Consider the following 14,789-nt stretch of genomic DNA (forward strand, 5'->3'; position numbering starts at 1 on the left):
GGCGAGGCGGGAGGGGGGGGCGCAGTGGGCGGAGCCTGGCGCCACACGCTCCGCCCACCCCCAATGGCCCCGCCCAGCCTCCTTCAAGCGCGGTGGCGGCGGCCGGCGGGGAGCAGCCGCGCGTTACGCCGCCCGTTACCGGTCGCGGTTTAACCCCTGGTGCTTCGATAGAACGCGCTCCTCCCGGTATCTAGGCCGAACTAGACGACCCGCGGGATCAGCTTTTTTTAAAACTCAACCCGGAGAAAGAGAGGCGAGGCGTTAGGCGAGGCGGGAAGGCCGGGCCCGGCACGCCGTGACAGGGCTTCGCGGAGCTGAGGGGCGGAGCGCGCGCGCCTGTCCGCCGCCGAGCGCGACCATAAAGATTTGTTGAGGGGGGGGGGGGCGGGGAAGGCGGGCGCTGTCCCCGCCCGGCGCCCCAATAAAGTTTGACTCGAAGCCGGCGAGCGCGTCATCGGGCCGCGCGGCTCTCGCGAGAAGACGAGCGCGGCTTTCCTCCGCTCCCCCCCGCCTCCCCCCTCCCCTTTTCCCTTATTTCCTCCGCGAGGTCTCGCGGGATCCAGCGCGCACTCACCGGCCGGTGAGGGCGGAGGGCGGCGGCGTTCTCGCGAGAGGCGGGCGAGTCTCGCGAGAGTTGGCGGGTTGCCCCCCTTGGACGCGGAGCCGTTTCGCTTTGGGAAGTGAGCGGGGGGGGGGGGCGGCGGCGGTGGCGGCGGCGCTGGGCCAGGCTAGGCCTAGGCCGGGTCGGGGAGGGGAGGGGGGGGAATCGGCGGGAGGCGGCGGCGCCCCTTGGGCCTTCCGGCTGTGAGGGATCCGTGAGGCGGCCCGCGGAACCCCGGACGCCCGGTGCTGAGGGGGTGGGAAAGGGATCGCGGGCCCAGGCCCCGCCTTCCCGGGGAGCCCCCGCGGCGGCGCTGCCCTCCGGGCCTGGGCCCCTCGGATGAGGCGGTGAGGCCGGTGCCCTTCCCCCTCCCCTCCCGGTTCCTGCCCACCCACCCCCCCCCACTTTCCGCCTCCTCCGGGGCTTCGAGGCGCCGCGGGGCCGCGCTCCCTGCCCCGCTCCCCATGTAGGAGGGGGGTGTTGGCGGCAGGGAGAGCCGAGGCCGGGGTGAATGGTGCGAGGAGCGGGCGCTGAGGAAGTTTGAAGTTTTGGGGGTTTTGGAGGATTCCCCCCCCCCTCCCCTCTCTCGAGCACAGTGGAGGAGGAATGCCAAATCCGGAGAGACATGGGGGCAAGAAGGATGGGGGCGGCGGGGGGTCCTCGCAGCACGGGCCTGGCAGCGGGAGTTCGAACAGCAAGGAGAGGCACCGGCTGGCCTCCAGGCACAAGAGGCATAAGTCCAGGCACTCCAAGGAGTCACCGCTGGCAGCCCAGGAGACGGCGGCACCCTTGGGCGCGATGATCAAGCCGCTGGTGGAGTACGATGACATCAGTTCAGATTCGGATACCTTCTCGGATGATGTGGCCCTCAAGCTGGACAGGAGGGAGAATGAGGAAAGGAAAGCAGACAGGAGCGAGAGGATACAGAAGCACCGGCACCACCAGCACAAGCGCATTCGTGAGCTGATGAAGAGCAAACAGGCAGAAAAAGAGAGAAAGTTAGAGAAGAGCCTGGAGGCATCCAGCAGGTCCGGGTCCACTAAGGACAGAGTATCGGGATCCTCCAAGAGACTCCTTGAGAGCGAGGACCACCCCAAGTCACTGTCCTCAAAGAGTAGCAACAAGGAATCCCGGTCAGCCAAAGCGCACAAGGAGAAATCCAGGAAGGATCGGGAGCTCAAGTCCAGCCACAAAGAGCGCAGTAAAAGCCATCGGAAAAGGGATGCTCCAAAAAGTTACAAAACAATCGACAGTCCGAAGCGGAAATCCAGAAGTCCTCACAGAAAATGGTCTGACAGCCCTAAATTGGACGACAGCCCCTCAGGAGCCTCGTACATCCAGGAGTACGATCTCAGCCCTCCCCGCTCTCACACATCCAGCAACTATGATCCCTATAGGAAGAGCCCCGGCGGCTCCTCGCGCCGGCAGTCGATCAGCCCACCCTACAAGGAGCCCGTGGCCTACCAGTCGAACACTCGCTCTCCCAGCCCTTACAGCCGGCGGCAGAGGTCCATAAGCCCCTATAACAGGAGGCGATCCTCCAGCTACGAGAGAGGCAGTGGGTCGTACAGCGGGAGGTCACCGAGCCCTTACGGCCGACGGCGTTCGAGCAGCCCTTTTGCCACGAAGCGCTCTGTGAGCCGAAGCCCCATCGCCAGGTGCGTGCTCTCTGCGTTGCCTTCCATGCCCTGGGGAATGGGGATGTGGCTGGGGGTGGTTGGGGTGGCTCCGGGCATGGGAGGGGGTTAACCCCCTTCCTCATCTCGATGGGGCCCGGGTCACTGGCTGCCTGATTTGGCTGCAGAGTGATTTGTGTGGAATTGCTTTGGTTGGGTTCGTGGCAATTCCCTTTAAAATGGTGTTCACACTTTGGAAAACACCTCCCTGACTGGTGGTAGGCAGCGTCCATGTTGGCTCTCAGCAGAGAGGCCTAGGGCTGAATGAGCTCCTGGGATTAAATTACACACCACCTCTGGAGGTGGCCCCCGCAGAAGGGCTGAGGCTCCTGAGGAGGGTTGTGCTCTGAAGGGAGACGGAGCCATTCAGCTCCTGATGCGGTATCTAATGCACTTCCCTGGCAAGAAGTTCAGCCAGGGAGAATACTTTCACCTATTTCTGGAAGCCTTTATCTGTTTACTGCATGTGGAAACTTGATGATGCTTTTCGAGAGGGTGGCTTGTTTTGAGTGTGTTTTGCTCTTTCTGAACTGACTTGTCTTCTTTTTCCTTGAATTAGAGATCACCACATGTAAACTCCATCTTTCTAGCCTAAACTTTTTCTCAGTACTAGAGTTTCTTGCTTCCATTCTGAAATCGGGGTGTTCTGGAAGGGCAAGTAGGACCCAGCTGTATTCTGGCTTAACTATAATTTTCTCTTTTTTTTTTTTTCTTTAGTCAGTAACCTTGCTACAGAAGGAAACTATTATTTGAAGGTAGTTCTGTGTGTTTTATTTCAGATGTTTGTTAATCATCCTGTTATATGCACGAATACATAGTCTAATGTTGATTCTTTTTTTCTGGCTTCAGCTTATGTTAAGTGAGTTTCCAGTTGTCACCATGGGTGCTGCGGAGCTTTGGTTGTAGCTCCATGGCAATTAAGATGTGACCTGGAATGTAATAGCTATAGAAATGCTCTGCGCTGTGTTAGCTGTACTGCATCCTCTGGTCCAAACAGGAGCTGCGAGTGAAGAGGCTGCCTCCAGAGTGCATTTATGTGATCAGCAGTTCCCAAAGAACTCCGGGCTTTTGGAATTTGGCCTTTGTTATTAGAACTCTTAACTTCAGGAATACTGTCTTTTATAGTGGGCTTGAAATAGTGCCTTTGTCCTTGCTGTGAGAGGTGTATTGGTTTTAGCACCGTGGAAGCTGTTACGTAAAATCTACTTACGCTGCTGTGACTTTACACAGTGAATATTTCCTCCAGGCTCTTTCTCCTCTGCCCTGTTTTCTCTGTACACCTGAGAGGATCTGAGGGATAGTTGTTAATGGTTTTCTTCTCCCTCCCTTCAATCCTTTTTGCCCTGGTGGCACTGCTCTTACATGTTAGTTACTTGCTAACACTTTTGGAAGGGTGAGAACACAGCAGTAGAAAACATATGTATACTTCATGATATAATTTTGTGTTATGGCACCTGTTAAATGTCCATGTTCAGCCCTAACCAGGGAGAAACCATGAGGAAAATGGAGTGGTATACGAAGAGGCGTTTTTTCCACACACCCCCAGGTTACTCTACTTCCCAGGAGAACCTGAAGCTTATTCTTTCTGTAAATGGCTAGTTGCTTCTGACTCGAGAGATCAAGCAGTTATATTTTCCTGTTCTTAATTATGGGAGCAATTTTGAAGCACTTTTTGCTGCTTCCCTGGACTTACAAACTTAAGGGCATCTTTGACTCACTGTCAAAATGCTAGACCCCAAACCAAAATAGATTCCAAAGGTTACTTACTGTTTACGCTCAGCTTGTACTGAATTCTTTGAATCTCTGACTGCAGTTGATAACCTACTACTTTTCTCTCTTTTTCTGGGCAGATAACTTACTGTGTGATATATTCTTTTAAAGCAGAGCAAAAAATATGGATCACTCCTTCAGAAAACATCCACCTGAAGTGGTTCTAGTAAAGGGACAGAGGGAATTTAACACATTTTCCATATGTTAGGCAAATTGTAAGTTGTAATTTATCGTTGGTTTTGCTTCACTGAGCTTGTAGCCTGTATGGTGAGGTAGTCGGTGTAAGTTTGTGGTCAAACGTCTGCTCCAGAAGCCAAAGGTGGGGCTGACCCTCTGCTGATGGCTGTTCAGGAGCTCACCTGAAGGAGTGGATGGGCTGAGCCTTCCTTGCCAGCTTCATCAAAGCCAGCTTTGGTTGATCTGCTGCAGATGAGTGTGTAAATGGAGGCAGCTGACTCTGCACCAGAGTAGCTGGGGAGTGACTGCTTGGTCTCTTCTGTTGGCTCCTGTGGAGGGGCAGGAACACTTTGGGAGAGAAAATGTCTTTAACTGGCTCACTGATATAGGCAGTGAACATCTGACTATGGCTTAAATGCTTCGGAGGAGGTAACGCAGGCTTTTCTGGGACACTGAATTATTTCCAATGACTGACAATACGGGTTGTTGTTGGGTTTCTTTTTTAATGCATTCTGTATTTTCTTTAATCTCCACATCCAAAATACAGTATAAGGAAACTGAATCAATGTGCTGTGCTGATTGGAGAAAATACAGAATGTTTGCATTTCAAATGGCTGTGCAAAACAACTTGCTCTCAATTTAGGAGGAAATGAGGATGATTTGGTCAGTAGGGAAAATAACAGATGTGGCTTGCCATTCCTTGTAGCAACTGTTGTCATTGCAGCTAAAACTAGAAGAAGAAATTCCAGAGTCCTTCAGCTTGCTGAAGGTGGGTTGTGCTCTGTACTAAGTATAGCAGCTAAGTATGAGTGTGTGCACGTGCTGTAGTAGTGGCCACTGTTATGCAGATCCTTGCCACGGCAAAAGGTCATCGGGCATTCATAAAGAGAAACATTGGCCTTCTGTTTGAGCTTGTTTCCTGATGATTTAGAGTACAGGGCATGTGGTCAGGCTTCCCAGATACTCGCACTTTACTCATCTTCTGTTGCGGCTTGGAGCAGGTAATGTATTTTAATGTCTGTAGATGTTCCTAGGAGTTTGTGTAGTGGATAATATGGAAGTATGTAGATGTGGGGCTTTGTTGTTCTGCCAGCTGATTCAGGGTCACCTCTGCTAATGGCTATTAGCTGTGGTTGTTTTCAGCATGAGGAGGTCTGGAGGGTTCCAGCATTCCCTCCTCCAAAGACCATTCTAATCTTCTGATTGTATCAGTTAAATTAATCTAGCAATGCTTTTTTATTTGGATTTTTAGATGAGCCATTGTCTCTGACTTCTTGATGTTAATTCACGGTCGTTGTGGTTAGTATCTTGTATTTCTAGTTTCCAGTGCTAGAGAGACAACAAGGTGTTTTTTAATCCCAGAGCATTTTTATCCAGAAAAAGAACTGCAAGTGAGACTGAACTGCCCCCCGCCCATCCCTGATCCTTTGCTTAGCAAAGCAAGCGAGCTGTAGACTGTTGTCTTAACACGCTTTAAGGGTGAAAGGGGTAAAAGTGCTAACTAGCTGACTGCAGGTAAAGCCACAAAAAGATCATTGCAGAGGATGGAAAGAGTATCTTCAAAAAGCAAAATCTGCCTGTGCACCTTCTGTCTTATTGCATCTTTTTTGAGATATCCAGCAGTGATAAAAGCAAGTGTTGCTGTGGAAGACCGCTGCTCAGCAAGCACTGTAGTGGTGTTGAGGCTGTTGATGGTCTTAATGATATGAGGTAAGATTTGTTGTAGAGTGATCTATTACTGGTTGTGTTGATAGAGCTGGGAAAGCAGACAAGCTTCTGGATGTGGTGCCTTTTTCAAGTCTAACAAAGAAGCTGTAAACACCAAGCTGGAAAATGGGCTTAGAAATAACAGCTCTTTGTATAATAGGTATAGGTAATTATCATTAGACAACTGAAGAGAAAAAGTGTGAGTGATGCCTGTGGAGCATCTGGGAGGAAATAAGTGGATTTAGTCCTGGTGGAACACAGGAGTGTGTATATTTGCTGACGGAAGGTCAGGGAGTCATCCCCAGCCCTTGGAAGAGCTGGTTCTGTGGTGCAACTCCTTCCACAGCAACCCTTGCGTAAGGGAGGTCCTGTCTGCGCACGCCACCGCTTCCTCCAGCATTACCTTTCCCTTGCTTGTGTCCATGCAGGTATCTTTGGTGGCTGCATTTCTAATGTAGTACTATTAAAAATAAAGTACATTTGGACTTTTGGAGAAGTTTATAGAAGATCTGCTGAGTGATGTTGTTGAGAATGTGGGTCTGCAACCAGTTGGAGTAACTGTTGGGGGGCTAATCATGGGGGAGGGTGGAAGATGAGGAGCAGGAAACTGAGTATCATGGCATCTTAAACAATCTATCCTGAAAGAATTGTAATAGGGAGTGCTAACCCCAAAACTATTTGTGGTTGCAGTAAACTGCATCCTACAGGATTCATTAGGAGCATTTTTCTTAGCCTTTGGAATGTCTTTGGGCATAGTGAAAACATAACAGCTTTTTCAGCACCTGGCAACTTTGCACTGGGATGTGGCAGGTGAACTGCTATCCAAATGGTAAACTGTCTGAGACCATTAATTTGTTAAGCAGAAACCTTGGAAAAATAGGCGATCCTGAGGCAGCATCCCCATTACAGAGCAGTGTGTTGAAGAGGAAAGTAGTTGAATGACTTCAGCTGACACTTTTCTCCTTCTGGTTGTATATTTATTTTGTAAGTCTGAAGGTAAGGACTACCTGCAGTCATAGTGTTCTTTGACCACTGTTAGCATGAGGTTTGGGGTTGCACTTACTAGTGAAAGGGCAGAATGTTTGTGCTTGGAGTAGCAAGGGAAGAGGGTTCTGGTAAACTCCACACCACTGTGCAGCGAGACCCTTCACCTCCCGTGCAATCACAACTACGTCCATCCTTGGAGGTGCTGGTGGTGTCTAGCGAGGAAGCATTAGTCTGTCTTGGTTCTCCAGTTTGTTTTCCAAACATTACTTGTCTCAGGATAATATTAATTTGAGTAGCACTATAAACAGTTTAGATCTTGTTAATTACATTCCGAGTATGGTTACAAGCGAGCCAGCATCTAACTGGGTTCAAACCTGCTTGCTATTAGGTGTGTTTTATAACTACAGTGGAACTATGTTTTGAGAGAACTCCGTGTTTTCCAAAAAAAAGGTATGTTCTGAGTAATAAATCACGGAATAAAAATAAACTTTGAGCATAGTTTCTATTAGTATTCATAGGGTCTGATCTCAAAACTTCTTGTTTTGCTGTCGGCTCACACAGCTTCTAAACCCTTCAGAGCCTACCACGTGTACAGTTTCAAGTATGCTGTCTCATAACCTGCGAAATCCTAGTTCCTCCCTAAGTGGAGGAAACAGTTCTGTCTTGTCAGTTGTTTTGACATGGACACTGGAAGTACCAGTTTCCAGTTCCATTTTATTTTTTTATCTTGTTTCCGTATCAGTCTCCACTGAGCTTGTGGTTACTGCTGTCTTCTGACTAGGTTCACCCCGTGCTGATGGTGCGTACCCTGATGGTGTGAGGTATTTCCTGCCTTGCTTGTTGCTTGTATCACAACACAGGCTTTCAGTGTGGGTTTTTTTATTTCTGCATATATACCTAATTTAGAGCCCATTTATTGTAGAGAACGACTGAGACCCTCTGGACATACCTCAAACAATAAAATTTCTGGGGTGGTTTTTTTCTTCTCCTGAATCACAGTGTGCAAATTTGAGTTCTGATGATAGTAAAAGAACCAGGGGGAAAAATTAGCTTGAAGTGAGATGTTTCCTGAGGCAGCATTCCCATGAGGGCAGTCATATTTTATCCGTTGCTTCCTTTAAAGTTGTACATAATTACTGTGAAAGATTTGTAAACTGCCAGCTCATCCTCTCAGCTGAAGTCTTCTGTTTAGTGCATGCATCTGTGATCTTGTCTTTACCTTGAGGCTTGTCCAATCTTGATCCTTCGTTTCTGTCTTAACAGTATGATTGTGAGGGTAGTCCTGACATTGGAAGGCTGGATGATGACCTGAAGCTTGTACTGCTTTAGTCAATAAACTCATTTCAGTAGTTTTAGTCTCTCCTGACAGGTGTTATGGACTCTCTGAACTTAGTTGACAAATAATGGATTCGAATTATTTTCAGAGAGAGCTATTGATGTAGGTGAGTAGCTCAGAGGTTGAGAGATGCTTCGTTTCATTTATCTTCTCCCCGTTCTCTCCACAGGAAGTCTGTGAAGTCCCGAAGCCGAAGTCCTGGGTATTCAAGACACTCATCATCTCACAGTAAAAAGCAGAGATCTGGGTCACGCAGTCGCCATTCCAGTATATCACCGACAAGGCTACCACTGAACTCCAGTCTGGGGGCAGAACTCAGCAGGAAGAAAAAGGAACGAGCGGCAGCAGCAGCAGCTGCAGCCAAGGTGGATGGGAAGGAAGCAAAGGGCTCACCTGTTTTCCTGTCTAGAAAGGAGAACAGCTTAGCTGAACTTAAGGAATCTGGAACAGAATCAAAAAAGGTCATCAAAACTGTTAAATCTGAAAAATCGTCTTCAGATACAGAATTAGTGAATTTACTGTATACGAACGCAGAGACTAAAGCCCCTGCAGAGACAACAAAAATCAAGGCAGAGGAGAACTCTGAGAGGAAACATCCTGTTCCAGTTAGAGATTCGAAACAGACGGGAACAAAAGACTTGAAGCCTGTAGCAGTAGTAGAGGACCTACTATCTCCAAAAGAGACAGACACAGCAGAGAAGGAGATTCCACCCCCACTACCCTCAATAAAATCACCTCCTCCACCTCTGCCGACAACCACACCACCACCTCCAACTCCACCGTTGCCGCCTTTGCCTCCATCACCTGCTGTTCCACCTTTGCCACCATCCCAACTGACTTCCGTTCAGGTCCCTACTTCAGCCCCAACGTCTTTGCCATCTTCTTCCCACCCAAGGACGTCTACTTTATCCTCTCAGGTGAACTCTCAGTCCTCTGTCCAAGTCGCTACAAAAACACAAGTGTCTGTGACGGCTGCTATCCCACACCTGAAAACTTCAACGTTGCCTCCGCTTCCGCTCCCCCCTATTTTAGTTGGGGAAGATGACTTGGATAGGTAAGGTCACACAAGAGCATCTGGTTTGCATTTAAAAGCAAAACATTGAAATAAACAGATTCTTTTGGTTAGTTTGACGGTCACTAGTTTATCCTGCAGAGTGCTCTGAGGACTATGCTGCTGGTATAAATGCGTTATTGCACAGCCATTCCTGGTTTTGGCCTTGTCAGGTTTATGTGGAGAGTTTTATGATCCTGTGCAGGTAGTTACATCTTACCTCAGTGAGAAAGAGAGGTTTGGCTGCTGTTTTAATGCTGGTTAGTAAAAGTTTCACATAGCTCTTTGTTCATATTTATTACAGTAATGAAACATGGATCCAGAATTATGCACCTCTTTGTGTTGCAGCCATTTGCACAGGCTTATTTTGAAATTGCTTTTTTTGTTTAATTCGTCCAGAACCGATACTTAAGTAACAGGAAAGAGCTTAACAATTCCAATAGAAGAACACAAACCAGATCTATTTCTGTTCTAAACTCAACAAACATGCAGGCCATGCCCACATGTAAAAAATGGCATTGGGTTAACTTAAGTATTGTCTTAATTATTGAATAATTAATACAATCCTTATTGCTTAAGGAGTAGGTATTGTTTGTTTGAAAAAGAGTTTGAAAGAGTGAAACTACACCTACTTCAAATTTCTGTTTCCTATAATTTCTAATCAAAACATGCAGACTTGATTCTGTCCTGTAATTGTAGCTGTCACTGCTCTGGGTCTTGGCTGGTGGTGGTCTTGGCTTCTAATGTGAACTGGTCTGAAAAACCTTACTGTGGGGGTTTTCCTTTGGTGAGGAAGGGGGGAAGGGAACAGAATATCCAAAATGGAGGTGGAGAGGAAGAAAAACAAACTTTTTTTTTTCCTTTTGTAGCTGTTAGTATATTGTAGTGCTGTTAACGTCAGGTCTTCACTGAAATTTTTTTTTCTGTTGGATCTGCTTAGCCTGTAGTTCCCTAACAACCTCTGTATCTTTCTAACCATCGCTAAAGATGTACTAGGTATCTCATCGGTTAGTAAAGCATGTTTTTTAGTGAATAGTGTGTTACATGATAGTTATGACTTAATTACCCTGTGGTTGAAGTGAACGCTATGTTACATATTCTGATTCATTTAATTGATTTTCATGGTTTGTCTTGGTATCAATGTAAATTAGGGTAATGCTGTCACTGCGATCAACGTAAAAGTTAGGCTTGTGCATGTTTATGTTGCCCTTCCTAAGCTGTGTAATGTTCTTCAGCAAGTGTCTATTTAGTTTAAATGTATCTGTGATGAGCAGTAGCTTTTAACAGATTGCAGATCTTTTCCCAACTCAAATGCCAGTCTAAGCAAGAGTCTGCTGCTGTGTTGCCTTATTCCAAACACAGAAATTGTGCTGCAAATACTGTATTTTATTTTTTTAGCCACCCACACCTAGAGCTCTTTTTTACCACCCAGGTATGGTTTAGTTTTGTAAAAGTGTGTTTTATCTCCGCCATCACTATGAACTTAGGAGTGTGAGCAATAATACTGCTGGTTGCTAAGCTTAGTAAATGGATTTACAGTGACTTTTTCCCAATAAAAGGATGGGAAATCCTGCTTCATTTTGCTGAGTCTAGTGGCAGTTGCGTATGGCACTGACTGTGTGCGGAAGCTCACTCTTGATCAACTGCCTTCATATTTATGAACAAAATTGTTCTTGGATAGACTTTTGCTTTCATATGCTGAGACTGGGAAAACACTCCAGCTCTGAGACCCTGGTAAGCGCAGGATTTGGAAACGTGCTTTGAAGTGTCCAAGTACAAAACATGCCTCATTCAGTTAGAGACTGTTTAACCTTTCTCAATGCTTGCTGAGCTCTCAAGACTTATCATCTGTCTATAATGCTTTTAGACTTCACAGCAGTCAAGGTGCACTGTGGGTCGCTTCATGTAGCAGGAGGGGAGGAAAAGCTGTTTAGAAGCAAGTGGTACAAACTTTGTACGTGATCGATGTTGCACTCAGAAGTTGCATAGTTTGCATAGGTTCCTAACAGCACCTGGTTGACTGTTCACAGCACTAACATAGTTAAAAATGCAGACCTGACTGATCGCATTCCTGCTATTTTAGGGGAGGGGAAGAAGGGAGGTAGCTTCTAGGAGTCTTTGTTAGGCAGTTGGTGTTTGCACTTCGTTATTTTTCTGCTTGGCAACTCTGAAGGGCCTGTTTGGCTTTCTCACTTTGAAAGAAATGCCTGGTGAAATGTCCAAATGTTCTGGAGGTAATTAAAGTAACCATCTAGGGGCACTAGTGCTGATATGCAGACTGATTAACTAAGCTGTACATAACTAAGTGCAGGTAACAGTGTGTCAGCAAGAAAATGATAACTATTTAGTAAGAGAGAGAGAAAGGAACTCCTGGGAGGCTGGGTGCCTGCAAGTTAAACCTACAAACACACCTTGGCCCTTCCCAAGAAGTCTTGCAAAGAAGCTGGCTTTTGATGTGTGTCTGGAAAAAGGCTGAATCTTTTTGACAGGGTCAAAGGGACCAAGCTTAGCATATACTATTAGATATTTAAATACTGTCAGGAACAAATGAATTGCCGATTAGAAGTGCATTAAACACAAAGTCAAATAAACAACTGCTTTTTTTGTTATGGTGAATGTTCAATCTGTAAGAACTGGACATTGGATCAGTGCTTCAAGTACACATATGAAAGCAGTAAAGAAAGAAAAACCTAGTTGATCTGCTCTGTTGGAACAAAGTCCCTTGCATCCTACATGCGATTGTAGGCCCCAGCTAGATCTCGCTTTGAAGAACTTCTGAGGTTTAATCTGGGTTGTGCCTTGGTGAAGTGACCTGGCTGGCTATTATTCTGCACATTAAGAATTTGCAGTTAATGGGGAATGAGTTTCAGCCTGTGCAGCTCTCCTACTTCTGGTATTTCTAGGATATGTACCGCTGGTAATAGAGCCCGTCAGTGAATACTTTCCTCCAGAGGTCTAGGCTGGCGTGACGTGCGATTAGTTCTGCAGCTGCCTGGTGACTTCTTAGCAGTGGGATAAGATTGCTCCCTCATCTTTTACAGAAGATGTCAGAGCTCAGTGCCAGAATAGGATCCTTCTTTGTCTTGCTTGTTTCTTAACTATATTTCAGAAGATATTGTCATGCAGATTAGGCAGTGTCTAATAAAAAAATTGGGAAAATGACCTACTTCCATCAGTTCATTTACGTGGAGTTCTCTGTGCTGAGGCGTTAGAGCTGGTGATGCTGACAAACAGCAAACCTCCTGCTGGCTGCCCTAAAAACGAACCTTGGAAGGTTGTTCATATCTCTTAATCTTTTTCTTTTCCTGGTGAAGCCAAGATTTGTGTGGAGAAGAATTCCTGACTCTTCAGACCTAGGAATTCTCCCTGCTGCATACATGAGAGAATTAGGTTCTGCTTATGAGACTCTTGCCAGTCTAAACCAAGCTTCTGATGCCATCAGTAATTTGATTCTTTAAAAAAAAAAAAAAGTCAGCTTTTGGTTTCTCAGCAATTTTCACAAGTTGGAGCTACATTTCAGTCCTTGCTAAGAAGTTAAAAGTTACTTATGTAGAGAGACTTAATTCTGGGTTCATATTTATAGTGGTCCATAACAAGTCATGCATTTAATTTCATTATGATAAATAGACTAAATAGAGGAAGTCAGGGTCAGAAAGTGGGTGCTGGCTGATAACCTGAACTGTCTTACAGGAAACTGAGAATAACTATGTATTTGTGCAAATTGACCAAGTTCTAGTGGCAGAGAGCTGTGTGTTTATTTGAAGACAGTGGTTCAAACCTAACACTTTTCTCTCCTGATATATTATCACTGTGAAATTTAAGACTGGTTTGTTTTATACTTGGCTATGCTAATTTTGACACTTAAACTTGAGCTCCTAACCTTATGTTCTCAAATAGAGAGTTGTCCTACAGTAGGCTTTTTTGTTTGTTAATTGGCTGTTAAGTCTGACTTTTTTATTGTATTAAATTTTCGGAGTTTAGTCCAAAAGAGATTCTTCCTCCAAAACCTGTGAAGAAAGATAGAGAGCAGAGACCACGACACTTACTCACGGACCTCCCGCTCCCTCCAGAGCTCCCTGGAGGGGACCCATCTCCTCCTGACTCCCCGGAACCAAAGGCAGCCACACCACCTCAGCAACCGTTCAAAAAGAGACCAAAGTAAGGCTGGCTTTCTTTTTTTTTTTCAGCTTCTTTGAGTTGTTAAGTTTTCTGTTTCTTCACACATATGTCAGTTTAGGTTTCCAAAGCTTTAGGTTTCAGCATATACTGCAGCACTCCTAGAAGAGCTGACTGCATGCCCTGTGCTCTCTGTGGAGAAGGTGTTGTTGAAAGTGCTGTCATTTTTTAAGTTGAATCTAGCGGCTGCTTTGTCAGCCCTCAGCAGCCTCCCCACCATTTATTGGATGGGGAGAACACTTAACATGCACTTACTTATAAATCTTTAGCCAGATTTAGTTCAGTTTTATAAATTCTTTTGTCCCCAGACTTGTTTGAGTGCTGTCTTTATTATTGAGGGAAGTGAAATGTGGAGAAAATTAGTTCATATTTCTGTTTTTTCTTATGGAGTATTAACTGTGTCCTATGGGTTGTTTAATATTTGGACCACTCACAGTTCAAGGCCACTTGCCCCATCTATTTGAGAATTAACAGTATAGCAGTTTGGGAAGAAGAGAAGGGTGTGTAAATTGTGCACCAAATGGAGGCTACGGTTCGGGCGTTGTACTGAAGCTGTGATGGATTCTGTTGTCTTCCCCTTTGACCCTTTCAATGGTAGAAATTGCTGGAGTTTGCCATAGTCAATCTCCAGCCACATCTACCCTGAAAGCTCTCTTGTGTTTTGATTTAGCCTATAGCTTGTAGGCCAAAACCTCCTGATGAGTATCCCTATATAAAGCTCGTGGAGCTTCTAGGAATTGGTTATTCTGAACGGGAGACATACACCTTTTCTTCATGCACAATCAGGGTATTAGTCGTGTTGCAAGGTATATACAACTTCCCCTGATAACAAAATTGATGCGACTATCAACGAAGCAAGCTGCCTTGACATTTTGTACACAGAGCGCTAGCTACACTTTGTTTTAAACAAAAATCAAATGTCCAGTGTTTCTGCAAAAGATTCCAAACACTGATTTTTGTCCCACTGTAGCGTAATTCTTTTGTATTTTTTAGATTAAGATACTGGTTTGTTTCTCCTTCAAGCTACTCTCAGTTAAAAGTATGTAATGAGATCTTTGTAGAAGTCTGTGTAGCTAACTGCATGCCCCAGGTAGGCTATAGCAAAATGCTTCTGCCACCTCAAAGTCTGTGGAAATGAGGTGGCATAATATCCATTTTGCTTGTCTTACTCTTTGCACTACTTATTTCCCCAGGAGGAGCAATGTATTGCTTGTTAGCTGTATGCAGCTGATAAACACATAACTGAAGTGAAAAGATCTGATAGTGAGAGTGTTCTGGATGGGGTGTTTTAGTATCTGAATTAAATAG

General features: G+C 45.9%; 1 protein-coding gene across 3 annotated transcripts in view; it reads left to right on the forward strand.

Moving 5' to 3' along the window:
• The first annotated feature begins 80 nt into the window (after positions 1 to 80).
• The window catches only part of CDK12 (cyclin dependent kinase 12), a 31,018-nt gene continuing 16,309 nt past the window's right edge, over positions 81 to 14,789 (forward strand). For all 3 annotated transcript variants that reach the window (XM_075036487.1, XM_075036488.1, XM_075036489.1), the window contains exons 1-3: positions 81 to 2,259; positions 8,424 to 9,308; positions 13,287 to 13,463. In XM_075036487.1, the coding sequence (XP_074892588.1) occupies positions 1,208 to 2,259; positions 8,424 to 9,308; positions 13,287 to 13,463 (2,114 nt within the window). In that variant the 5' untranslated portion in view covers positions 81 to 1,207. The remainder of the gene's footprint in view (positions 2,260 to 8,423; positions 9,309 to 13,286; positions 13,464 to 14,789) is intronic.

This window comes from Buteo buteo, chromosome 9 (assembly GCF_964188355.1).
Source record: "Buteo buteo chromosome 9, bButBut1.hap1.1, whole genome shotgun sequence".
Taxonomy (NCBI): domain Eukaryota; kingdom Metazoa; phylum Chordata; class Aves; order Accipitriformes; family Accipitridae; genus Buteo; species Buteo buteo.